The following is a 27,090-nucleotide window of genomic DNA, read 5'->3' as shown; positions in this document are numbered from 1 at the left end:
GAAGAGCGTTCAAACTCCGTACAGACAGCACCCATAGTCAGGATCGAACTCGGGAATCTGGCACTGCAAGGATGTAGCTCTACTGCTGTGCCACCTTGCCAGGGAGGGGGTGGAGTTGGGAGACAAGGGCAGGTGAATTTTAGATGGTGGCAGACAAAAAAAATGTAGATGTGAGAATGGGAATGTGATGATGGAGACAGCTATGATAATTACAAAGTAATAGTGAAAAAGCAATAGTATCTCCTTCACAAGGAATAGACTATGTCCTAACATCCTCTCCCCCTTTCTTGATCTCCCTGACTCCGGCCAGTGGACAGACCATGTACTGGCACCTAGGACAAACTCATCGACTCTTACGGAAATGGAAGATAGCTGATATCAAAAAGAGACGGGGGGGGGGGGGGGGGGGGGGAGGGGGGAGACCAGGGCCAGTGAGTGCTGGTACACAAAAGAGGGGTGAAGGATGAAAGGCAGATGGAGCCAGGTAAGGGAGGGGAGGGAGTGAAGTTAGGAGACACGGGCAGGTGGATTTTAGATGGAGGAAAAAAGAAAAGTAGGGGGGGGGGGAGGGGGATGAGAGAGGTGGGGGGGGGGAGGGGGATGAGAGGTGGTGGGGGGGGGGGGGGGGGAGGGGAGGGGGGGGAGGGGAGTGGAGTTAGTTGGGGGGGAGAGGTGGGGGGGGGGGGGGGGGGGGGGGGGGGGGGGAGGGGGAGGATGAGAGGTGGAGACAGCTATGATAAGCAGGTACATAAAAGGCTACCATAAATGGAATCTAATAAAGAAGGCGATGGTGGGGACCAATAATGACCACCCCATGCACAAACTAGTCTTATCCTCATTGACTCCATCTGGACTTGCCCTGCTTCAGGACAGCAGCCAACATAATCAAGGACTATTTACACTCTGATCACTCTTTCTTTTCCCCCTCTCGCGTCGGGCAGAAGATACAAGCGCTTGAAGGCACAAACCACCAGATTCAGTGTGTAGGAAGGAACTGCAGATGCTGGTTTAAACCAAAGATAGACACAAAAAGCTGGAGTAAATCAGCGGTCAGGCAGCATCTCTGGAGAAACGGATTACATGACGTTTCGGGTCGAGACCCTTCTTCAGACTGAGAGTCAGGGGAAAGGGAAACGAGAGTTATAGATGGTGATATAGAGAGATATAGAACAAATGAATGAAAGATATGCAAAAAAGTAACGATGATAAAGGAAACAGGCCATTGTTAGCTGTGGGCTGGGTGAAAGCGAGTTACAGACAATGAGACCCAACAAGACAACTTTTAAGCGAGTAAAACGATGTAACCCTTGCATCCCCTCTCTCTCCGTACCTCCCCCACCCGTCATTTTACTAGCTTCAAAGTATTCCAGAGATGATAGGTATGTCATATGGGGAGAGACTGAATAAACTGTGAGTGTATTAATAAAAGGGTATCTCATCAAAACATACTAAGTTCTTGAAGTGTTTCACAGGTTAGATGCAGAGAAGGTGTGTTCTGCAGGTGGGGAATCTTGGACTGAGGCACAATTTGAGAATAAGGAGTAAGCTGTTAGGATAATGATGTACAGAGTGGTGGGTGTCTGGAATATGCTGTCAGTGGTGGTAGTGGAAACAAATACAATACAGGTGCACAACCTTTTATCTGAAAGCCTTGGGACAAGACACTTCTCGGATTTCGGAATTTTTCGGATTTCGGAATAGAAGATTTTTAGCGTAGATTAGGTAGGCAGCGCGGGCGGCTTGAAAAGTCTGGAGCGGCTGCCTCCTCCCCGGAGACCGGGGAATCATTGTAAATCATTGCTTAAATGTTAGTCAGTGAGTTTGGAGGGATTTTATGTGGTGGGGGGGGGGAAGGGGGAAACTTTAATTCTTAGTCCCCTACCTGGTCGGAGAGGCGGGGAGCGGGCAATGCCTTACCGGGTCGCCGTGCAGTAAGCTCCAGAGCGCTGTGGCCGCCGACTCCCAACATCGTGGAGCTGGGGCTGTGGGCGGACCGCGGGCGGCGCCGGATGAGCTCCGACCCCGGCGAACTCTACCCCCTGGCTGCGCGGCACTCCACAGCGCGGGCCCGCGACGCCCGCAGCCCCCAACTCCGTGATGTTGTGAGTCGGCGGCCACAGCGCTGGGATACCAGCGGGGAGCGGGCAATGCCTTACCCGGGCTCCCCACCTCTCCAACCAGGTAGGGGACGCCGACTCCCATTTGGTGCGCGACATTAAAGTTGCCCCTCCGGCCGCGGGCGGCGCTGGATTTGGAGCGCCGCGCAGCCAGGGGTAGAGTTGCCGGGATCGGAGCTACAACCGGCCCCGCCCCCCCGCAGCCCCCTCCACATGTTGGGAGTCGGCGGCCACTCCGGAAACTGCATGGCGACCCGGTAACATTTAAGCCCCGATTTGACAGTAGGGGACTAAGAATTAAAGTTTCCCCCTTCACCCCCCCCCCTTCACATAAAAGGAGGCAAACTCTGACTAACATTTACATGTACAGAGTTTACAGGCCCGGGTTGCCGCTACCCTGGGTGACTGTTTCGTGTCAAAGTTTGGCGGCAAACGCGAGCTTTGGTGTGCAGACGACATCCTGGAAAAAATGTACGGTTTTCGGAGCTTTTCGGTTTCTGGAATTTCGGATAAAAGGTTGTGCACCTGCAGTGGCATTCATGAGACTTTTGGATGGGCACATGGATATGCAGGAAATGGAGGGATATGGACCACACGCAGGCAGAGGTTATTAATTTATCTTATCATTAATTCTGTGGGCCAAAAGGCCTGTTCATGTGCTGTGCCTTATGTTCTATGAGGAAACATTTTTTTTTACTTGGAAAATGGTGAAGCTTTGGAACTCTCTATCCTGGAGAACTGTAGATGTTCGTCATTGTGTTCATTCAATACCGAGATTGATAGATTTCTAGATGTGAAGGGAATCAACGGATATGGCAATATGTCTGAAAGGAGTCCCAACCTAAAAACAACATATTCCATTGCAACATTGCATGTTGCCTGACCTGCTGATTTTCTCGAGCAGTTTGTTTTTTGCTCATGATTCCAGCATTTGCAGTCTTGTGCCTCCGAGTTGGCGATAATGTTAGAAAACAGTGGTGAAGTAGGTCAGCCATGATCTCAATGCCCGAGGGTCAGAGGGGTTATTACTGCACCCATTTCTTAAATTCTTAAAAAGGGAGTGATGTCTGGTGCAAAAATTGACTTGCCAATTATCAAGTTGATTCTGCCCTGTTCTATTTAACATTACACATTCATTGCTGTTACATGTTGTTACATCAAAAATTATGGTCGTTTCTAGGTGTCAAAGAATTATCAGGAAATCCCCTAGACTGTCTTTCCACCCACTCAACAGTTTCACCAAATCCCTTTATAAGAGGACAGGCTTCAGTGTGTAATGAACAGAAGGTATATTTTCCACATTTTGTCTGCCTGAAACACATTTATGAAAAGAACTTCCTGAACACCAGCTGCTGCCGTCTCCATGGCAACCGCACAGATCTGAGCGCTCAATTCACAGTGTGAAGTGCTCCCCCCTTTGTTATCCTTTCAGAAATGTACAGTGTTTTCACCCACGCTCTAGGCATACTAAACTGCTTAATACAAACAAGTATTTTACAGCCAATTATGCATTTACGATTATTTAATACCGATGAGGAATCCAGTAAAGTCAAAAGCACACAGGCAATCATACAAGGATAAATATGCATTTTACAGTATTCAATGCAAATCAAGGTTTTTGTTTGGTGCCAGATATGAACAATAGGTGGAATTATATTATAACTTAATGGGCGGCACGGTGGTGCAGAGGTAGAGCTGCTGCCTTACAGTGCCAGAGATCCGGATTCGATCCTAGCTAAAAGTGCTGCCTGTACGGAGTTTGTATGTTCTCCCCACGACCTGTGTGGCTTTTCTCAGGGTGTTCTGGTTTCCTCCCACACTCCAAAGACGTACATGTTTCTAGGTTAATTGGCTTCGGTAAAATTGTAAATTGTCCCTAGTGTGTAGGATAGTGTTAGTGTATGGAAATCACTGGTCGGTGGGCTGAAGAGCCTGTTCCCATGCTGTATCTCTAAACTAGACTTCTCAAATTACTATCTTTCAAGTTTCCACCAAATAACTTTAAGAAGCATAAATGCAAGTCAGAAGTGGGTAATTCGGAAATATCTACTCAGGAGGGTTTCAACTCAGACAAGAGACAACAGACAGGACCCAAAGCAATAGTGAGGCAAATGGGAGGCAAGTGGGAGGCTGAGGTCGATATATATGTCAATGACAGTAATTCAGCAGACAGGACATGCAGCAACATAACAGGGAATGAGGAAGAACTGTCAGATTTTACTTTGGAGTCACGTGAGTGACTACGTGAAGAACCCGCCAGGACGCATGCGTGTCATATCGCTTCACGCATTGCGAAACGACAGGCGGGGTGGAGCGTTCCCCCGCAGCGGTAATTTTGAAACCGAGACTGACAGGTAAGTGAATTACTCTGCGGTCGTCTTTTGTTTCCCGTGCTGTTTTTCACAGGGGAAACTATGGACAAGAGTCCACGGGCTGCACTGGCTGGAAAGAACCGCGGAGTTGCGGGCAGCTAGCTGCGGCTGACGGCACCAGATCACCGTGAGTGGGATCAGCTGTGCCCGACTTGGCACCCGCGCCGGCCAGATCAACACCACGGCCGGGAAGGCTATGCGGAACAGAGCCGTTGACCCAGCGTTACTGGGGCCAAATGGAGCGGCTTATGGAGCAGATGCTCCAACGTTACAGATTCCGGGAGATGGAGTCTAGTCACCATGGGTTATACAAAACACCCACAGCAGCACCTTACGTAGGGCTGCACAGTGCATCTCCATCGACAGAGGGGAGTACTGGGGGTCAATTCTGGGCTGACCCTGAAGAGGGGTTTGCTGAACAAACAATAAGTGTGCAGGGGGTGCAGGAAGGAGAAAGAAATGTCGCAAGAACAACAAGATGCTCTGGCACTCTTCTGCAATACGCAGTATGAGATCAATAGTATCAGAAAGAATGTCATCCGACCTGCCTTAAATCCAAAGTTCGCAGGCCTGTGCAAACCTGGAGACACAAAACACCAATATTATTATTTGGGGGCAACCTGTCCAAACAGGTTAAGGAGCTCGATGAGGAGGCAAAAATCCTGGGGCTCATAAAGGCGACAACAGGAAGGATCTCCTACACTCAAAGACAGCACCCTTACGCACCCACCAGCAGAGCAAGACAATCAGAAGCTGGTGAAAGCTCAAAGGCCGGACATACAGGACAGCGGTCTTTTTTAGGCCATCGCCCAGACTGGCCGTCGTGGAAAATGCACAAACCCCAAACCCAAACGCCGGCGCCTCAACCTCCTCGAAGACTACACAGGAAGAAGTAAACTTTCCACTGGTAACCATGGAGGTAGGTGGGTCTGGTCCCTTACAAATTATAGGAAGTGTGGATAATACACATATCGGTTGGATATTACACTTCTTTTGGGAGGCATGGAGTGCATTAGCAACAGAAACTTATATCCTAAACAGTATCCAGGGATATACCATTGAATTTGTGCACAGAAATAGCCCCCAGTTCAGCATGTACCAAACCGAACGTTCGTACTTTCACGAAAAGAAGAAATTGGAAGCACATGCTGAACTGGTGAGACTCCACGCTAAGGGGGTTATTGAAAAAATCCAACACGATTCTCTGGAATTTATGTCTAATATCTTTACCAAAAACAAAAAAGATGGTGGTTGTCGCATCATCATAGATTTGACCAAATTGAATACATTTGTGCAGTATATTCATTTCAAAATGGAAACATTTGTTACTGCCAAACAATTTATTTCCACAGGCTACTTCATGGCTAGCATCGATCTAAAAGATGCTTACTATTCTGTGCCTATACGGACTGATCACAGACGTTTTTAAAATTCAACTTGATGGGGCAGACTGGCAGTATAGAGCTCTACCCAATGGTTTAACATCAGCCCCCAGGCTGTTTACCAACATTTTGAAACCAGCCGTAGCGTTTCTTCGGAAACAAAAAACATATGGTCATGGCCTACCTGGATGATATATTAATTGTGGGCAAAACTTTGGAATTAGCTAAACTGGCTGTATCAGCCACCAAACAATTGTTTGAGAAACTGGGGTTTATCATCCATCCAGTTAAATCTAAACTAACGCCTTCCACCATAATGGATTATTTGGGGTTCACAATTGACTCAGTTCACATGTCGGTGACTTTACCAAAGGACAAGGCTACAGTCTTAACTGAGGCCTGCAACAACCTCATTGACATCAGTGAACCATCTATTAGATTGGTAGCAAGGGTAATTGGCAAAATAGTGGCTGCTTTTCCAGCAACACAATTTGGACCTTTGTATTACCAAAATTTACAAACGGCAAAAATACAAGCACTCAAAATTAATGCTGGTCATTTCGACAGACCAATGAAGCTACCAATCAAAGCAATTATGGAATTAAATGGTGGAAGGATAACATTCGGCATTGTTCCAGCCCTATCATTGTCAGCAACCCCTCAGTGGTGCTACAAACTGATGTCAGTGCGCTTGGTTGGGGTGCTACCAACTCCATCTCTAGCTGTGGAGGTAGATGGAATGCACAGGAGGCATCATTACTTCAGACACTTGGCATAAACTACCTGGAAATGTTGGGTGCGTTCTATGGCTTAAAATCATACTGTTCTGGAATGCATCACCAGCATGTTAGACTACAGATTGACAATACCACCGTGGTGGGGGAACCAGGCCCTGGGGAATCAGCGATAGATGCCTTTTTGCTGCATTGGGGGAAATTGTTTTTCTATGCATTCCCTCCTTTCTGCCTCATCAGTCGAGTATTACGCAAAATACAACGAGACTCGGCGACTGGTATTTTGGTAGTGCCCGGTTGGCCTACTCAACCATGGTTCCCTGTGATTCTCGACATGGTCTTAGAACCATGTATCACCGTCCTGAAACGACCAGACTTGTTGGTTTCATCCCGTAACGGGGGATAGCCATCCATGTCATAATACGACAAACTTATTAATTTGTAGAGTCTAAAGAAACCTCTACTGGAACTGGGACTGACGGACCGAACATTGAACATTATCTCAGCGGCCCACAGGCAATCCACCAAAAAACAATATCTGATATACATCAGGAAATGGGAGATATATTGTTTCAAAAACAACATCACTTACAGCACGATGAACATAACGTCTGTTCTGGAATTCCTGGCAGGCCTCCATTATGATGAGGGGCTCAGTTATAGTGCCATTAACTGCGCCAGAAGTGCCCTTTCAGCATATCTGTGGCGAGGATCAGAGCGTCATTCTGTTGGGACTCACCCCCTGGTAACCAAACTTATGAGGGGAATTTTTAATACCAATCCCCCAAGAACCAGGTACTCTCATATATGGGATGTGAGTATTGTCCTAACGTTGCTAAGGAACTGGTCTCCAGCAACAGCTCTGTCCCTGCAAAAACTGACACATAAAACAGTAATGCTGATGGCTTTGGTCTCAGCACAAAGGATACAGTCTTTACATAAGTTAAGGCTGGACAATATGACTTCTTCAACAAGAAATATAATTTTTCATATTCACGAATTAGTCAAACAGAACAGACCGGGATCATCAGGCCTCAAAATAGAATTTAGGGCTTACCCTATAGATGATCGTCTCTGTATAATAAGACATTTATTGTTATACATAGAGAACACCAAAAATATCAGAGGCAATGAGATGGCACTACTAATCGGCCACAAACAACCCCACAAAAAGGTGTCGGTTCAAATTATTTCCAGATGGCTGAAACAGGTTTTAACAACAGCTGGGGTGGATACTAACATATTCAAATCTCATTCCACCAGGGCTGCAGCTACATCGGCAGCTATGGAATTGGATGTACCGATGGATCAAATCCTGGAGACAGCAGGATGGTCTAGGGAAAAAACGTTCCAACAATTCTACTATAAACCAGTGGTTAAACCTGGAACTTTTGCAGAAACAATTTTAAGTTCTGTATTATGATTTCACCCCATGAAATAGGGGCTATAATTTGTTGTTAATAAATTTATCATGGGTTTTCAATGTCGGATTCATGTTTAAATATGTTAACACAATTCCTCCCTTAGTCAATTAAGGCAGATGTGATGCATGGACTCGTTTCCACGGCATGAAATCACAGAGCTTTGAAATCTTCACGTAGTCACTCACGTGACGCCGAAGTAAAATAGTAAGATTAAACGAGAACTTACCAGTTCGAAGTTTGATCGTCATTTTATGAGGAGTAACGTTGAGGGATTACGTGCCCTCCGCTCCCACCCTTGAACATAAAGTTCAACTGGTATCCTCTTCTCTAATCTTACTATGTTCAGTCATTACTGTTATCTGTGATTTCACACCGCTGCTTTGAAGAATGACACACATGTGTCCTGGCGGGTTCTTCATGTAATCCCTCAACGTTATGTAATTATATGTAATTTTTTTAATTTTAATTAAATTTAATTTTTGAATTTTAAATGTTGCTGGAACTTTATAGCCATTACAGAAATACAGCTATGGGATAGACAGGAGTGGCAGTCTAATGTTCCTGAGTACAGGCGAGATAGAGGTGAGGTAAAAGAGGAGCGCAGTTGCATTTTTGGTGAAGTGAACATCACAGCAGTAGCCCGAGAAGACATTACTGAAGTATCATCCAGTGTGGTTTTGTGGGTGAAGCTGAGAAATATGAAAGGGATGTTCATAGAAACATAGAAATTAGGTGCAGGAGTAGGCCATTCGGCCCTTCGAGCCTGCACCACCATTCAATATGATCATGGCTGATCATCCAACTCAGTATCCCGTACCTGCCTTCTCTCCATACCCCCTGATCCCCTTAGCCACAAGGGCCACATCTAACTCCCTCTTAAATATAGCCAATGAATTGGCCTCAACTACCCTCTGTGGCAGAGAGTTCCAGAGATTCACCACTCTCTGTGTGAAAAAAGTTCTTCTCATCTCGGTTTTAAAGGATTTCCCCCTTATCCTTAAGCTGTGACCCCTTGTCCTGGACTTCCCCAACACCGGGAACAATCTTCCTGCATCTAGCCTGTCCAACCCCTTAAGAATTTTGTAAGTTTCTATAAGATCCCCTCTCAATCTTCTAAATGACACACTTTGTTAGGAGTGTACTTTAGGCCCCCAAATAGTCAATGGGATTCAGAGGAATAAATATGTAATTACTAATGAAATACACCAGGATAAGCGCTCAACCAAGAAAACCAAGCTTAAAGACAAAGTATCTGAACTGCTTATACACACTTAAGCTATAGGACAATAACTCCATATGCAATAACAAGCTATCTACATGTTAACAAACACTTAAAAACGAATTGTGTAGACGCCAATATATCAATGGGGTTATCAAGTGGGCACCTGCCTTCACTGGTGTATCGTTGAGTTAGGCCCATTACACCTCGGGAAGGGTCAACAGTTAGTTCTAGAGTCCCAGAACCACCTCTCTCAATACCTACTCTCACCACCTATGCTACCATTATCCACTAAATAAAGGAAACTAAAGACAATTAATTCACTCAAACAAACGTTAAGCACTCACATCCTGTCTTACACTTATCCTAACCCATCATTAAACAATCATAGTGCCAAAAATATCACCATCACATGCAAAACTGGGATACACTTACACAGAATACACTTACCAAGAAATACATTTACTGCACATTATAAATTTTCTTTCTGTCACCAATTGACACTCTTTCTTCTCCATCCAATCCACCTGCCTTGCACTGCAGCCTCCGACATTTCCTTTCGGGCCTGACGCAAACTCTGCCCGCAAATTCCTATCTCCCCAAATAGCGACGTGGTTGATTGCGCTATGAAACCTCCTCAACCCACCTCTACTGGACGTACTCTTGCTTCCCATCCTCGCTGCTCTACTTTTGTTGCTAACTCTACATAACTAAGCGTTTTCCTTTCATAAGCCTCATGCACTAAGTTCTCCCAAGGCACAATGAGTTTTATAAAATATAGCATCCGCTGACTAACTGATATATCTAATATCTGACTAATAATATATGGGGCCTCAAACTAGTACAAACAAGCTTTCCTCCCAAATCTACCTGCATCTTCCAATCATTGGATCATCTTAGCTGGCCTAACTCATACCTGAAAACTTTCATCCTCTACCTTTATCTCCCTCACAGACAAAATGAATAGCTACACTGTTAGTCCCGATGCCTACTGAATTCACCTGTGCAAGCCTCCTCTGAATTGTTGCAGCTATACACTTCAAAACCTAGTTCTGCTGAATTCATTGCCACAGACAGCTGTGGAGGCCAAGTCTTCGGGTATTTTTTCAAGCAGAAATTGTTGTGTTTTTGATTAGTAAGGGTGTCAAGGGGCAAATGCAGGAGGATGGGGTTGAGAGGGAAAGATAGGTTATTCATGATTGAATGGCGGAGTAGACTCAATGGGCTGAATGGCCTAATTCTGCTCTGAAAACATATGACCTTATGGAACAATAGTTCTGAGATGATTTTGCTTTATCTTGACTAGAGCATTACCTTTTGCAAATTTTAGAATGATTGATTCAAGGCGTCCAAGGAACTGAAAATATATCTTGATATCATTATGGGATTATTATCAATTTACAATTCTGTATACATTTTTGCTATGAGGGATTACCCAGGAACATTCTTATTTAGCCTAGGCATAAAAAGTCACTTTTTTTTTCCCTTTTACAATCAAAATTAATGACAAAATTTTAAAATATGAGATATTCATCTGGACATCCATCATGAATCAGGCACATAACTCAAGATTGTCAGCACCTGTCAAAAAGAGATGGTGGTTGTTGGGAGATGATCGTGCAAAGAATATCTAGGAAGATATTTATACATTCAGCATAAATAAGCAGAGTTCTGGATGCAATCGCAGTTTAATGTATGGAGTTAATAAAGTCTGAGAAGAACATACTTTGCCTCTGACTCAAGATGTGCCCTTCAGGTGAACATAGCCATCTCTAGCCCAACTCCTGCCATTTCATAATTCATGTCTGTTCACTGCACAATCTAAAATACAAGGAGGCACAAAGCATTCCATCGAGTTTATAGCCATTAGGCAAAAACTGGTTTTAGATAAGTTGAAAGAATCTGCCCACTTTGAATGCATTTGTCATCTCTTCAGACTCAAAAGGCATTAAAGTGCAAAAACCTTGTTCAATTGACAAAGACTATTATGTCAAAAAAACTAGTCAAGGAGAAGATTTGAGCCTGAAGGGAAGATGGATAAAAGGGGAAAAGAGATCTCTGGGAACCTGATAGGAGTAAGTCACTTGGGAAGAAAGACCCCAGGTTTACAAAATGAACTGAGCTGAAATATCCAGAAGAAGTATGACAAGAGATGTGTTAGTAATCTGAATTTGAAGCTCATAAAATTGAATTTGAAGAAAATAACACCTTTGAGTGCTTTAGAAAATGCGTGAATTTTGCACAAAACACAAGACCACTGACCTTAATTTGGCTTTTATGAAACTTTGTACACTTTAAGCTTTAAATTTCATGATATGGCTCCAAATGAATAATACCTTTCTATAAATATGAAATTTTAAACTAAAAATCATAGGTAAAGGAATATAGAAATATCTTTCCCTTAGCTTCTTGTAAAACCTATAACTTCACTCAGATGACCCGATATGCCACCCACCTGACACTTGTACAGTTTTGCTCATATGACCATCAGGATCACATTCATTCGGCCATTACACTGTCCCAGGAGGATGACAGATGATCTTACAGAGGTGTATAAAATCATGAGAGGAATAGATCGGGTAGGCGCATAAAGTCTCTTGCCCATAGTAGGGGAATCGAGAACAAAGGATGTAGGGTTAAGGCGAGGGGTAGAAGATTTAATAGGAATCTGAGGGGTAACTTGTTCACACATAGGGTGGTGGATGTATGGAACGAGCTGCTAGAGGAGGTAGTTGAGACAGGGTCTATTGCAACGTTTAGGAAACATTTAGACAGGTACATGGATAGGATAGTTTTGTAGAGATGGGCAGGGAGGACTAGTGTAGATGTTGGCCAGTATGGGCATATTGGGCCGAACTACCTGTTTCCATGCCTTTCCAAGAATCTATGAATCCAGATAGAGCTAGCCTACTGGATAAAAGTCTGACTTGGTAGAGGCAATCAGAGGGTGGTTATGGTAGGTTGTTATTCAGATTGGATGCCTGTAACCAGTAGCGTACAGCGTGGATCAGTTAGGTCCACTCTTGTTTGTCATCTATATTAACAATCTAAATGACAATGTTGTTAACACACTTAATAAGTTTACGAATTACACCAACATTGGTGGAGTAGTTGACAGTGAAGGTGGTTGTCTAAGATTACACAGAATATTGATGAACTGGGGAAATCGGCCAAGGAATAGCAAATGGAGTTTAACTCTAACAATTGTGAGGCATTGCATTTTGGTAAGTTAAATTAAGGCAGGACTTGCATAGTTAATAGGAATTCCCTGGAGAGTGTTGTAGAACAGAGACACCTAGGGGTATATGTATATACTGTAGCTCCCTGAAAGTGCAACAAAGGTAAACAGGGTGGTGAAAGTGGAATTTGGCATGGATGCCTTCATCATTTAGGGCATTGTGCACAGATTCGGGATGTCATTTTACAACTGTGCAAATTGCTGGTGAGACTACGCTTTCTGTGTTGTGCGCATTTCTAATCACCCAGCTACACAAAGGATGTCATTAAGCTGGAAAGGGTGCAGAGGACATGTACCAGGATATTACTGGGATTGGAGGGCTTAATTTACAATGTGGGGCTGGATAGGTTGGGAGTTTTTCTCCCAGGAGTATACAAATTTGAGTAGTGACCCTTATAAATAAAATGATAAACAGATATAATGGATTAGCACGTTTTTTCCCCAATCTAGGGGAGATTAAAACCAGAGGGGAAGGATTTAAAAAGGACCCAAGGGGCAACTTTTTGCTTTTACAGTCAGGGGTGGGTGCATTCGGAATCATTGCCAGAGGACGCTACAGACACAGGTACATTTACACTGTTTACAATACATTTAGGCAGGTGCATGGATAGGAAAGGCTTAGAGGGATATGGGTGAAACACAGACAAATAGGACTAGCTCAGATACATAGCTTGGTTGGCATGGACAAGTTGTGCCAAAGGGCCTGTTTCCATGTAGTATAATTCTGCATGATACTAGTGAAGTGTCAAAAAGATTGGGGGATAGGGAATGTGTCCCTTGTTCAAAAAGGGAAGCAGGGATAAGCCAGGTAATTATGGGCCAGTAAATCTTGCATTAGTAGTACAGTATTTACTTGAAAATGTTTTGAGGGACAGGATCTACACTTAGAAAGGGATTAGGGATAGTCAACATGTATTTGCTGGTGGAGCAGGTAGTCTGATTAATTCAATGGAATTTTTCAGATATATGTATATAGATGAGGAGAGTATAGCTCTTGGCTAAACATTATTCCATATGGTGGGCTGGTCCTAAAGATTAGAATCCATGGGATCCAAGACACTTTGGATCCAAAATATTCCTGGTAATAGGAGACAGAGGATGATAGTCGAGGGTTGTGTTTTTCATTGGAAGTCAGTGACCAGTATGTGGTAGATATTGATACTGGGACCCATAGTGTTTGCCTTAATGATTTGGAATGTTAATATGGGAGGTATAATTATTACGTTTGCAGATGATATAAAAGGTGAAGGATGACAAGGAGCTAGTCTCAGACTTCAGAAAGATACAGAAGAGCTAGTAGATTGAACAGGGCACTGGCAGATGGAATTTAATGCTTGTAAGCATAAAGTGATGTAGCTTAGAATGTAGATGAAGGCAAGTCATGCACAACAAATGGTAGGGCTCTGTGCAGTATTGAGGAACAGAGGGATCTTGCTTTATAAGTCCAAAGATCGCTTAAGGCGACAGCACTGGCAGATGGGACGGTATAAAAGTCATATGAAATGCTAGTCTTCGTTAGCTGGGGCATAATATTCAAAAGCCGATAAACAGTTACGGTGCAGATTTACAAAACATTGGTGAGACCACATCTAGAGCAATGTGTGGCATTTTGGTTGCCACTATAGAAAGGACAGTGAAAAGAGAAAGGACATTGCTCGAGAGAGTGGGAAAAGGAAACTTACCAGGATGTTACCTGGAATGGAGTATTTCACTTGTGAAGAGAGATTGGATTAGGTGTTTCCCTTTGAGCAGAGAAGGCTCTCTGATCACATCACAGAATACAGAATTATGAGGAGCACAGAAAGAGTAAACAGCAGAAACACCTTCCCACAGCCAGGGGGCACAGGTTTAATTTGCGGATTAAAAAATTTAGAGAACATACAAGGAAAATAAATTTCACCCAGCAGGGACACCAACTTCCTTGCAGGGACGTTTTCTAATACTATTCAGGAGGGTTTGAACTCGAATGGCAGGAGAGTGGGAACCAGAGCAGCAGGTCAGCAAATGTAAGTGAGTGTCAAAGGAAGAACGGGCAGGGAGAGGTTCACAAATATGGGGATTAACATTCCAAATCTCTGGAACTCTCTGCCACAGAAGGTAGTTGAGGCCCGTTCATTGGCTATATTTAAGAGGGAGTTAGATGTGGCCCTTGTGGCTAAAGGGATCAGGGGGAATGGAGAGAAGGCAGGTACAGGATACTGAGTTGAATGATCAGCCATGATCATATTGAATGGCGGTGCAGGCTCGAAGGGCCGAATGGCCTACTCCTGCACCTATTTTCTATGTTTCTATGATCATGAAAGGCTGAAGTGTGTTTACTTCAATGCAAGGATGATTGCAGGTAAAGCTGATGAACTTAGAGCATGGATCAGTGGTCGGAATTATGATGTTGCTGCCATGACAGAGACTTGGTTGCAAGAGGGACATGACTGTCAGCTCAAAGTGCCTGGGCTTCGATGTTTCATATGTGATATAGAGGGAGGTAAGAGGTGGAGGAGTTCCTTTGCTAATCAGGGAGAATGTCCCAGCGGTAAGGACATTCTGTAGAGTACATCCACTGAGGCATTAAGGGTTGAGCTCAAAATGAAGAAAGGAGCAATTACTCGTGTGAGTGTGTAGAAAGAAACTGCAGATGCTGGCTTAAACCGAAGGGACTAGCTAGTGGGAGATAGTGAATCAGATCTATAGAAAGATTACGAAAGGATGCAAGAACACAGGGTTGTTGTAGTGGGTGACAGTAACTTCCCCTATATTGATATCAATATTAAATATACCATCTTGATTGAGTTTTTTTTTGAGGAAGTGAAAAATAAAATTATTTGATACGGTCCCTCATGGTAGTCTGATGCAGAAGATTGAGATATATGGGATCACGATGATTTGGATTCGGAAATCATGGCTATGGATTTGGAAACTGGCTTATTCATAAAGGCAGAGGGTTGTGATAGAAGGTTCTGGTTGGAGGTCTGTGACCCTTGGCTTATCCCAGGAGTCTGTGTTTTGTCCTCTGCTGTTTGGATTATATATCAATTAACCTTAATGTAAATGTAGATGGGTTGGTGAGTAAGTTTGCTGATGACACCAAAATTGGGAGGATGTGCAGACAGTGAGGAATTATATCAGAAGATATACCAGGATATAGAACAGCTACAGAAATGGGCAGAGAAATGGCAGATGGAGTTTAACCCAAGCAAGAGCAAGATCTTGAACTTTGGGAGTGTGAATGTATGGAGAGAGTATACTTTTAATGGCAAGTTCCTTAACAGCATTGATGATGCAGAGGGATCATGGAGTCCGAGTTCATAGCTGACTGAAGGTGGCAGCACTAGTAGATAGTGTGGTAAAGATGGCGTATGATATGTTTGCCTTCATTGCTAGGGACATTGATTACACGAATTAGGACGCCATGATGCAGCTCTATAGGACTTTGGTTAGGTCGCATTTGGTGTATAGTGTGCAGATCTAGCCGCTCCATTACATGAAAGATCTGGAGGCTTTGGAGAGGTTGCAGAGGAAGTTTACCAAAATGCTGCCTGGATTAGAGGATTTCAGCTACAGGGAGAGGTTAGATAGACTTGAATCGTTTTCTCTGGAACGTTGGAGGTTGAGGGGAGATGATTAGAAGTATATAAAACTATGAGAGGCATAGATGGGGTAGATAGTCAGAACCTTTTTCTGAAGGGCGAAATGTCTAACACTAAATGGCATAGCTATAAAGTAATTGGGGGAAAGTTTAATGGAGATGTGCCTAACAAGTTTTTTTTTACTCAGAGGGTGGTGGGGGCCTGGAATGCATTGCCAGGGCAGGTGGTGGAGGCAGATGTGACTGTAAGTGTACGAGGCATTTAGATAGGCACATGGAAGTGCAGGAAATAGATGGATATGGATCATGTGCAGGCAGATGAGATCAGTTCAGCTACACATCATGTTCACACAAACATTGTGGGCCAAAGGGCCCGTTCCTGTGGTGAACTATTTATTCTATGTTCCCTGTTCTAAAATCAAACAGGTCCAACTATCACTAATTGCTATGCATACATAAACCTGAATATGGAAAAATATTATTTGTTGCATCAGAATATGGATAAAGTATTTTTACCCATGAATGTATGGGTATAAACAACAATGTTAACATAATTTACAATAGATTGAGCTTTTGATCTTCCTTTCCCTTTACACAGCAAATACTGAATGCAGTAATTATAGCAATAAGCAAAGGTTCCATCAAATTAACATTTTCCCATGTTAAAAAAAAAGGAGTTTAAGCTGCCACCTGGGATGCAGTGAGATTTAAATTATTAGGCTCTCATCTCCTTCTAGAAAGAACATTGCCAGACAGCACCTAAATAAAGTCATTCCTTTTAAAAGGGGTGGGAAGTAACTATTAATAGATCAAAGCTCCATAACAGCTTAAACCTAACATTGTTATTGAAACCGCCTTAAAATAGAAGCTTTCAATTTGGAATCCAAGACAATCTGAGCTTGAAAAATGTTGGCTTCAGATCAGAGAAAGGTACATCACAGAAGAAGGTCTTCCAGCCCATCCTTGGTTCAGCTACACACTCGCTTCTGTGCATTTCAGCAGTGTACGTTCTTCTGAGATATGCTGCTATCCTCCACTTTGTTCATCACTTTCTCAAACTAAGGTCATAAGGTCATAACTGATAGGAGAAGAATTAGGCCATTCGGCCCATCGTCTACTCTGCCAATCAATCCTGGTTGATCTATTGTTCCCTCCTAAATCCATTCTCCCGCTTTCTCCCCGTAACCCGGCACCAGTACTAATCAAGAATCTATCTATTTCTGCCTTCAAAATATCCATTGACTTGGCCTCCACAGCCTTTTGTGGCAAAGTATTTCACAGATTTACCACCCTCTTAATTCTAAGTGTCCTGCGTCCAAGATTTTAAACTATTCTCTGTTTACTGAAGTCTGGGACATAATAGATTTAATAAACATAATAATATAATTTATCTTGACCGAATTTCTTTGTTCAACCTGGTCAAGAAACACAGGACACATGCCTGGTCACCGGCTGACAATATAGACGGCAGGAACTGAACCTAGAACCCTCAAGATACTCGTGACAATTACGAAAATAAAGCACATTACCAGAGGTGGAAAAAGGCTGCCAAACACCATTCATCTATTGTTAAAACAATAACCTATGGACTTTCAGTAAATAGTATGTGCCTTGGTATAGTGTAGAATTCTTAAGAAAATCAAAAGCATTGTAACCAGTTTATTTGGAAGTGTAGGTTCAAATGCAAAGAGATAACCATTCTTACCAATATTGGGATGTTTTAACAGCCGGCAAATCCGAGCCTCTCTCTCCAACTTCTGGTGATCTGTCATAAAAAAGAGAAGCGGAAACTAATTTAAATTCATGTAAAGAACAATGCTCAGTAATATAGTAATCAAAATAAAGTTTATGAATGAATCCTGCAACTGACATGGATCATTTTTTTCTCACTCTTGACTTCTAAATCACAAATGTAAATTCAAACTTTTTGGATAGCCAAGTGTCCAAAGTATTGCCTCCAGTTAAAACATATTAATTTTCTATGTAGCTCAGTGCATGATAATGGAAAAAAATCCATAGACGTTTGTGCAATACATATACGAAATGCGCACAAAAAACAAACTGTTGGAAAAAAACTCCTTGGATCAGTCAGCATCTGTGGAGGTAAGGGGATGGTCAACATTTCAGTTCAAGACCATGCATCAGGCCTAAATGGGAGCACCTTCTAGGCTCAGCCGGTTTCTTAATTAAGAAAGCACATAGAACTAAATGCTGTTGACATTACATGGAAATCATTTTAGTTGCACATATTATGCTACATCTGAAAAATAAATAAACAGATCAATGGGCAATATTATCTATGCACACAAGTAACTATTGACCTATTTTACATTAGCATGAAATTAAACTTAGATACCAAATTCATACTATATAATAGTTATCAAAATGGAGCCAGATTACACATCTGAAACTCTGCACATATTTGCAATTGCACTCGTGCACGAATATACATACTCTAAATTCACGGAACAAATTATAGTTCCTACTCTCCAATTACTCTCCATGGAACTTCTTGTCACTGGACCAAGAGCTGGCTCTGACAAGATTGGTGATAATGGAGTGCATTGGCCACTCCACAGTAAAATAATTCATGCAGTTATCTTTAGACCTCTAAAAGATGCAGGTAATCCTCAACCCAGAAGATTACACCAGTGTTTAGCTACTTTGATTACTCTTTCTTTCTCAAGGGTACAGACCAAGTAAAACATACAAGATTCTGAAGGATTTTGATAAAGTGGATGTGAAAAGGGTGGTTCCTCTTTTGGGAGAATCAAAGACTAGGTGTCACCAACTCAAATTTGTTTTTTTTTTACACTGCAACTTGCAGGTCTTTGTCATCTACTCTGCAAAGACTAGTAGAAGCACAATTGTCCTTGAGGCAGATTCCTGATGAACAAAGGTAAAATGTTACTACGTCTGAAGAAAAGTCTCGGGACCTTTCCAGGGATGGCGGGACTGTCATATGCTGAGAGAATGGAGCAGCTGGGCTTGTACACTCTGGAGTTTAGAAGGATGAGAGGATATCTCATTGAAACATATAAGATTGTTAAGGGCTTGGACACACTAGAGGCAGGAAACATGTTCCCGATGTTGGGGGGTCCAGAACCAGGGGCCACAGTTTAGGAATAAAGAGTAAGCCATTTAGAACGGAGACGAGGAAACACTTTTTCTCACAGAGAGTGGTGAGTCTGTGGAATTCTCTGCCTCAGAGGGCTGTGGAGGCAGGTTCTCTGGATGCTTTCAAAAGAGAGCTAGATAGGGCTCTTAAAAATAGCGGAGTCAGGGGATATGGGGAGAAGGCAGGAACGGGGTACTGATTGAGGATGATCAGCCATGATCACATTGAATGGCGGTGCTGGCTCGAAGGGCTAAATGGCCTACTCCTGCACCTATTGTCTATTGTCTACTGTCTATTGTCTCGACCCGCAACGTCACCCATTCCTTCTCTCCAGAGATGCTGCCTGTCCCGCTGAGTTACTCCAACTTTTTGAATCTATTATGTCTAATAAGCAGGAATGCAGAATACAGTTGTAATCAGATCAGTAACCATTTATTCAGTGGAGTCCACTCTTGCTCCTAATTCATATCTCTGTGACAATGGCGATTTGGCATGCCGAGGTAGCAACAAAGGAAGCGAACGGCAAGCTGTTGCTGGTAAACCAATGCTGTTATACTGAACTTGGAATCTGCTACGTTAACAGAGAGGATTCTTCTTAGACTGTCTCTGGGTGGCTGATGAATGATGCTTAAAGTAGCTGCTGATGTATAACTCAACAAATCTATTTTTATCCCTTGGATTCAGATGTAGTTGCATTGTTTTCTATCTGGTGGCCATATTTACTGGGATCATCATCTTTTGTGGTACAAAAGAATACTTCCGAAAACAACCCAAATGAACGGAGGGGAAATAACATTTAATAACTTTGGAAGAGCAGTACTATTATCCAGAATTTTTTTAGTAAAATATCGCACCATGGTCTTTCAGAATTCTTTGAAGACTGTCAAATTCTCCGAGTTTTTATTAAGAGGAGACCTGAGGAGGACCTTTCTCACCCAGAGAATGGAGAGCATCTGGAATGCCCTGCCAAGGTGAATGGTTGAACTAGAGTCCTGGCAATATTTAAATAGTTTCTAGATGAGCACTTGAATATCCTAGGCAGAGAAGAGTATGGATCAGAAGATGGAACGAGTGGTCGATATGGACATGGTGAGCAGAATGGCCTGATTATACAGTATGGCCTGATTATACAGTATGCTGTACATATCTATAACACTAAGATAGCTAACGTTAAAGTGTCCCACAATGGCAACCTTTTTTGCGAGTTAGGAGAGTTTGCGCTCGCCAAAAGCTCACAGCATGGTCGACAGGTGGTCACTGGTAAGTCTCCGTCAAGGTCGAAAGGAGTGGTTACTACTCGCGGCCTTAGTTTGGTCGCGGAAATGTTTTCAACAAGCTGAAAATATTTCTGCGAGTAAAAATTGGTCGGCTTGGAGAAAATTAATACTTTTGAACTCGTAGTGCAGAGGTAGTGGGGTTGCCATGTCATTGTAGGTAGTCGAGGTAGCCGTAGGTAATCTCCTTTGTTGACCGGGCATTTTAATAGGCTCATTGGGGGGGAAAAAACCATAAGCATGGGTTTTCAGAACCAAGGAAAACCGACTGGTAATGTTAAATGCCCGCTAAACTTCACAGCTGTGTATTTCTGGCTTATTAAAAGTTGTCTAGCTTCTTAAAAGTGTCTCCACTCCATCTCTCCTCCTCTCCTCTCTCCTCCTCCCCCCCCCCCCCCCCCCCCCCTCCCCCCCCCCTCCCCCACCGCACCTTCTCCCCCCTCCCCGCTCTTTTAAAGGACACAAGGAGGCAGATTATTATCTCAATGGGGTTAGGTTAGGTAAGGGGGAGGTACAGCGAGACCTGGGCATCCTTGTACACCGTTGACTGAAAGTTGGCATGCAGATACAGCAGGCAGTAAAGAAAGCTAATGGAATGTTGGCCTTCATAACAAGAGGATTTCAGTATAGGAGTAGAGGTTCTTCTGCAGTTGTATAGGGCTCTGATAAGACCACAACTGGAGTATTGCGTACAGTTTTGGTCTCCTAATTTGAGGAAGGACATCCTTGTGATTGAGGCAGTGCAGCGTAGGTTCACGAGATTGATCCCTGGGATGGCGGGACTGTCATATGAGGAAAGATTGAAAAGACTAGGCTTGTATTCACTGGAGTTTAGAAGGATGAGGGGGCATCTTATAGAAACATATAAAATTATAGAAGGACTGGACAAGCCAGATGCAGGAAAAAATGTTCCCAATGTTGGGCGAGTCCAGAACCAGGGGCCACAGTCTTAGAATAAAGGGGAGGTCATTTAAGACCGAGGCGAGAAAAAACTTTTTCACCCAGAGAGTTGTGAATTTGTGGAATTCCCTGCCACTGAGGGCAGTGGAGACCAAATCACTGGATGGATTTAAGAGAGAGTTAGATAGAGCTCTAGAGGCTAGTGGAATCAAGGGATATGGTGGGGAGTCTGGCATGGGTTATTGATTGGGGATGATCAGCCATGATTGCAATGAATGGCGGTGCTGGCTCGAAGGGCCGAATGGCCTCCTCCTGCACCTATTTTCTATGTTTCTATGACTTTCCGTACACTGTGCCAGACGTCTTTAACCTTCCGGTTCATCGCGGGTATCACCTTCGCTTTGCACCGTGTGAATTTCAGACAGCGCTCCCCTCGCTTTCCCTGGCCCCCGCCTTTGCGATGTGTGTGTGTGTGTGTGTGTGTGTGTGTGTGTGTGTGTGTGTGTGTGTGTGTGTGTGTGTGTGTGTGTGTGTGTGTGTGTGTGTGTGTGTGTGTGTGTGTGTGTGTGTGTGTGTGTGTGTGTGTTTTCAGCGCTGCCGGTCAAACCAGCTCGCGGTTTTTCAGGCGAGTGCCCCCAAGCTTGAAGGTCACAGACAATTGGCTGAAAAGTCGTGTAAGTGGGACAGGCCCTTAACACTAACCCAGCTTCCGATCTCCCGGAGTATTATCTCCAAGAGGAAGTATGGCAGCATTTGATTGCCTTGAAGAATTGTAGCAGTTCCCCCATCCATCAAAATGGACATGAGGACCTTTTTGCAAAGCCTCATGAATAACAAACATTTCGTTAGGTAGTAACCACCAGCAATTATTATTTTTTGGGCTCTTTGGGAAAATATTCTGCCACCTTGCTATTTGCATTTCATGCCTCCATCACAACATGAATGTTTCTTGAACATTCTTTGTCAAATTGGAACTTTTTTGTATTATTCAACTTTCTGACTCAATGAAAGTCAAATTAGCTATGTCTGACCTTGAAGGTACCTGTATGAGAATTTTAGAAGACCCATCACCTGCTTTAAGTTCTTTCAAGTCTTCCACGATGTCCTTCCCTTATCAATCTTGGGTACATGTACGTTCACTCTGATCATCTAAACACATATCTAATTCTTTCTCATTCCCTGGCATTCAGAAAACTCAATGCACCCAGGATAACACTTTCATCGCTGATTTTAATTTAATACCGATTTTAACAATCAGCACCGCAAGATTTAATGAGCTCCTGATGTCCATCAAAAGTTCACCTTTTCACCTCTACTAATTAGCCAGCGCAGTACTAATGTTTTAAACTACCAGTTTTTTTTTTAATTGGAGAAGCTGCAGTATTCAGAATAGCTGAGGACTTCTGAAGCTATCTGCAAAACTACACAGAATAAATAGTAAGATTAAACGAGTACTTACCAGTATGAAGTTTGATCTGTATTTTATGAGGAGTTACGGTGAGGTATTACGTGAAGACCCCAGCGCAGTGCGCATGTGCGGCATACTTCGAAGCAGCGGTGTGAAATCACAGGATAGACACAATATTTGAAGTAAGATAGTAAAGATCATGAGACATCAGTTTATTAGTTTGATCTATATATTGAGGGTGGGAGCGGCGGGCATGTAATACCTCACCGTAACTCCTCATAAAATACTGATCAAACTTCATACTGGTAAGTACTCGTTTAATCTTACTATTTTACTTCGGAGTCACGTGAGTGATTCCGTGAAGACTTCAAAGTCTGTGATTTCAAACCGTGTAACAGTTTTTATTTCACTCACTGCCGAAGTTTTTGAGGGAGGAAGTGTTATCGTAATCAACCAGTGGATCTGCTTTCACAAGAAACAGAAAGGTATTTGTTAACAATAACAACATAAAGAGCTCCCCTGAGCTTAAATTAATATTGCAGTTTGTAATATTCTTCCTGCAATTAAATCAGGTTTATCAACGGTTTATTATAAAAATTGTTCTGAACGTCGTTCCCTTGACCATTCTACCGTATTGAGAATGTGGTCAACCGGGATGTCCATTCGTTCAGCCGCTGATACCAATGCTGCCCTAGTGGAATGGGATTAAAATGTATTATTATCTATTCCGGCAGCTTTCAGTACCTGTTTGAGCCACCTTGGAGTGGTTTGGCTCGTACCCCGTCTTGGGGTTTCTGTGGTTGACCCATAGGCTTTCCTCTCCCTCTAAGATTGTGGGTTGTGTCTATATATAGTAGTAGATGGGTCACCACACTCAACCTGGACTCTGGTGGGTAGGCCCGGAATCCCACCAGTTAATTGGGCGTTCCTGGTCCATATAGCCATATAACGATTACAGCACGGAAAACACAGGCGATCTCGACCCTACTAGTCCGTGCCGAACTCATAATCTCGCCTAGTCCCATATACCTGCGAGTTAGATTTACCAGACCTAGAATATGAACGTGATGCGTCTGGGGTAATCACCATGTTATCCAGTCTAGTCTTATGGAGTGACTGGACTCTGTGAGCGTGTACGAGAGCCATAAGCATGAGCGTTTTTAACATAGATTGAGCAAGCTGAGGGATCTGGCTGGTGCCATTCTCTGAGATATGGGATCCCATGCTCTGCTGACATGCTGTTTTAGATAAGCAGATAAGGCGCTCCATGCTGTATTTACGGCACTGTAACTCACCTTATAGTCATGGTGTAGATGTTCCAGGAACTCCAATACGTCAGTGGTTGAATAGTTCGTTGTCCCTGCGTCGTGGCAGTATTTTACCCATGTTAGCTTTTGGTGACTGTTCGCAGGGATGCCGACATGGTGGTAATGGTTCCTTTGGATAGTCCCAGTCCCTGGTAAGGTCTATTCAAAACCTGCACCCAGGAGTTTGATGTTTCCCTGGCATGGGTGGCTTGTGCCTGATACTGGGTTGAGTCAGCAACCATGGTCCACTAGGGAAATCCATAGGTGACTCGCCCACCGTGTCGTGATGAACTGGGAACCATGGCTGTGTAGGCCGGTCGGGCACGTTCAATACCTCGGAGACAGATCCCATCTGTATTGCGAAGTGCCCGTCTGATGAGGCAGAAGGGAGGAAGGCAAAGCAGAAATTCCCCCTTCCAGCGTGTAGGCATCTATCGCTGCTGCCTCTAATCTGGTTCCTAAGTCACATACATAGGTTACTGGTGATTCCGTCTTGTGCAACCAAATTGATATCTGGCTTTCAAACTGCTTAATACCTTTAGCAGATATTTTGGGTTTGACATCTATTCAATGTAGTCATAAATTTTACCCCGTGACATGGTGTCTCCCACTGTGTTCTAGCTTCCTAGGACATAGGCAGCTGATAGTTAAAATGTCTTTTGACACACCATTGCCAGATTTGTTTGACCAATTTGTTGCACAATAATGATTATTATGCTCCCCATATGGTTGATATAAGCCACCACCATAGTATTATCAATCCGTAACCACATATGTACGTGCTGCATTTGAAATGCATAAGTTTTTTAGCCCAATAGGCGATCACCAATCCCAAGTAGTTGATGCCCGGTATGTGTAGTAACGATGTTTGTGAATTGGTCCATCTGTTACCTGTGCTGGATATGGAGTTTAGTTGCTCCCCAGCCTAAAGTACTGGCATTGGTTTTTAATAACCAAGTTGGGATTGGTGATGATAATAGGGCTGAGAACTATGCCAAATATATGTCTGCCCACCACCTTAATTGTGATATAGCTTCAGTGGGTACATTCATGATTTGATTATAGTGACCCAAGTACCTTGGCAAAGTAACAATCATATGGACGGATTATTATTGAAGCCCAGATAATCCTTGGTAGTTAACGCTTCAATTCTGGTATATCTGGGCGTGGGATAAACCTCAGAGCTTTAGAGAGCTGTTTCGTAGCTAGAACAGCTGCCACAGCTAATTCCTTTGTTCCCCTAATATGAGGATATCATCCAATATATGCCATGATTATGCTTGTTTTCTTAATATTTTCATGGCCATTTTTTAAATATTTATAGTAGTTTTAGGGCTGAGGTTAGACCATAGGGAATGCTCTATGCTCCCATGGTTGCCCTAACCGGGATATCCATTATCCAGGTAAAATTTTTTAGGTATCTATAATGATCCTAATGTATGGGTATAAGATAGTTAGCATCTTCCATATCAATGCTCCCCATAGGTATCCTTGGGAGATCAGATGTCTGGCAGTGACAAAAACCCGTCTCCATCTTAAAGTGTATATACTCAACAGATTTATTTAGTGATATTAGATCAATGATGATGCTACATTCACCATCTTTTGTAGTTTTGGTGAATATATTCGATACAAATTCCAATGGTTCATGTTTACTCCCATGATCCGTTTAGTAATGAGCCTTTCTAGTTCAGCTTGACCTTCTCACTTCTCTTTTCTTAGAGGGAGAAAATGCCCTTTGGGCGCATTGCTGAACTGGCGGTAATATGCCCAATTTGAATTCGTTTTTATCCTCTAATACTGTTGAGTATATTTTTAGTTATTTGTGACAGCATCCCATGCTTTATCAACAAGTGTAAATGCCCCCCCCCGCAGTTAGTAGAACACCCTTATTTAGTGTAGACTGGGAGGAACCAGACCACCTACCTCCATGTTTATTGTTTTTTCATGAAGGCCTAGTTTGCTGGTATGCTGGTGCTGTCGGTGGGGCGGCGCATTTTCCCACGGCTCCGCTCTGGGCCCCTGTCTAAAAGAACTTTGGGGGTAATGTGAAGCGGTCGCCAGGCTTTCACCAGTCCTTGTTTGATATTGCTGGTGGATGCCGAGGGGTGCTGCCAGCTGGGTGTTGGATGCGATGTCCTGCTCGTTCCATGGCCTGCCCTCATGAGGCGCACAGGTTTAGCTGCCTCTCTTCCCGCAGCAGCGGTTTGCATAGCCCCGTATATTTGGGGTTGCGGGCAGGTCTATATGCACCATTGTTCAGTCGAGTATCCCAAATTTGGGAACATCTTAGGCGTCAGCACCCTGGTAGTGCAACGGGATAGTCTCATCCTGGGAGAACCACCTTGGTGATCATGGCGTCTCGCCTGCCAGGTGAGTATGATCCGTGGAAAAACGAGCAAAGGCGGTAACATCTTGACCCTTCTGTTAGGAGCTTCAGAATTCGCTGCTTGTCTGCAAGTCTGCTGACCCAGCTGCCTGCGGATTTTCCTCTAGAAAGGCCTGCTCCTGCAGGGCTTTGTTGGGAAGATGGTCGCGTGGAGGAGCCATGTAGTGGCCCCCGACGCCCAGTAGCTCTTCCTGATCCTGCTCCCCTGGCATACTGCTGTTCTCGTCCGCCTGCCCAGCGTTTAAGCCAGCCCAGCCCTGGCCTCCTTAGCTAGCCTCAAAAGAGGGAGCAAAAGGGTGTGCTATAAATTGGAGGAGGCATAGCTCAAACTCCGCTGTTGCATCAATCCCTCGACAAGGGAGATGGCTAGTGCAATAGCACTGGGGTAGGAGTGTCAGCTCCCTTGGCATTCAGCCAGTGCCCCTTTTTTGCCTGGAGGTGAACTCCATGACCTCCTCTGGCTTGGGGAGACAGACATACTTATTTTTGCTGTCTCCAACCTGTTCCAGTTTTGGAGGAAGTTGGCTCCTGTAGAACCTGTTAAATTGGGAAGATTTTTATCTTACCTGTATGTAGAGGCTGCCTGCCGTTTTTCAGGCGGCATTGTAGCGGTTCCCGGGCGGCG

General features: G+C 43.7%; 1 protein-coding gene across 24 annotated transcripts in view; it reads right to left on the bottom strand.

Annotated features, from left to right (window-relative positions):
* The window catches only part of LOC129700367 (calcium/calmodulin-dependent protein kinase type II delta chain), a 269,343-nt gene that overhangs the window by 174,180 nt on the left and 68,073 nt on the right, over positions 1-27,090 (bottom strand). For all 24 annotated transcript variants that reach the window (XM_055640802.1, XM_055640857.1, XM_055640819.1 and 21 more), the window contains exon 3: positions 17,775-17,834. In XM_055640802.1, the coding sequence (XP_055496777.1) occupies positions 17,775-17,834 (60 nt within the window). The remainder of the gene's footprint in view (positions 1-17,774; positions 17,835-27,090) is intronic.

The sequence above is a fragment of the Leucoraja erinacea genome, chromosome 1, assembly GCF_028641065.1.
Source record: "Leucoraja erinacea ecotype New England chromosome 1, Leri_hhj_1, whole genome shotgun sequence".
NCBI lineage: Eukaryota > Metazoa > Chordata > Chondrichthyes > Rajiformes > Rajidae > Leucoraja > Leucoraja erinaceus.
The sequence above is the reverse complement of the archived record's forward strand: the minus strand, read 5'-3'. Positions and strand labels throughout refer to the sequence as shown.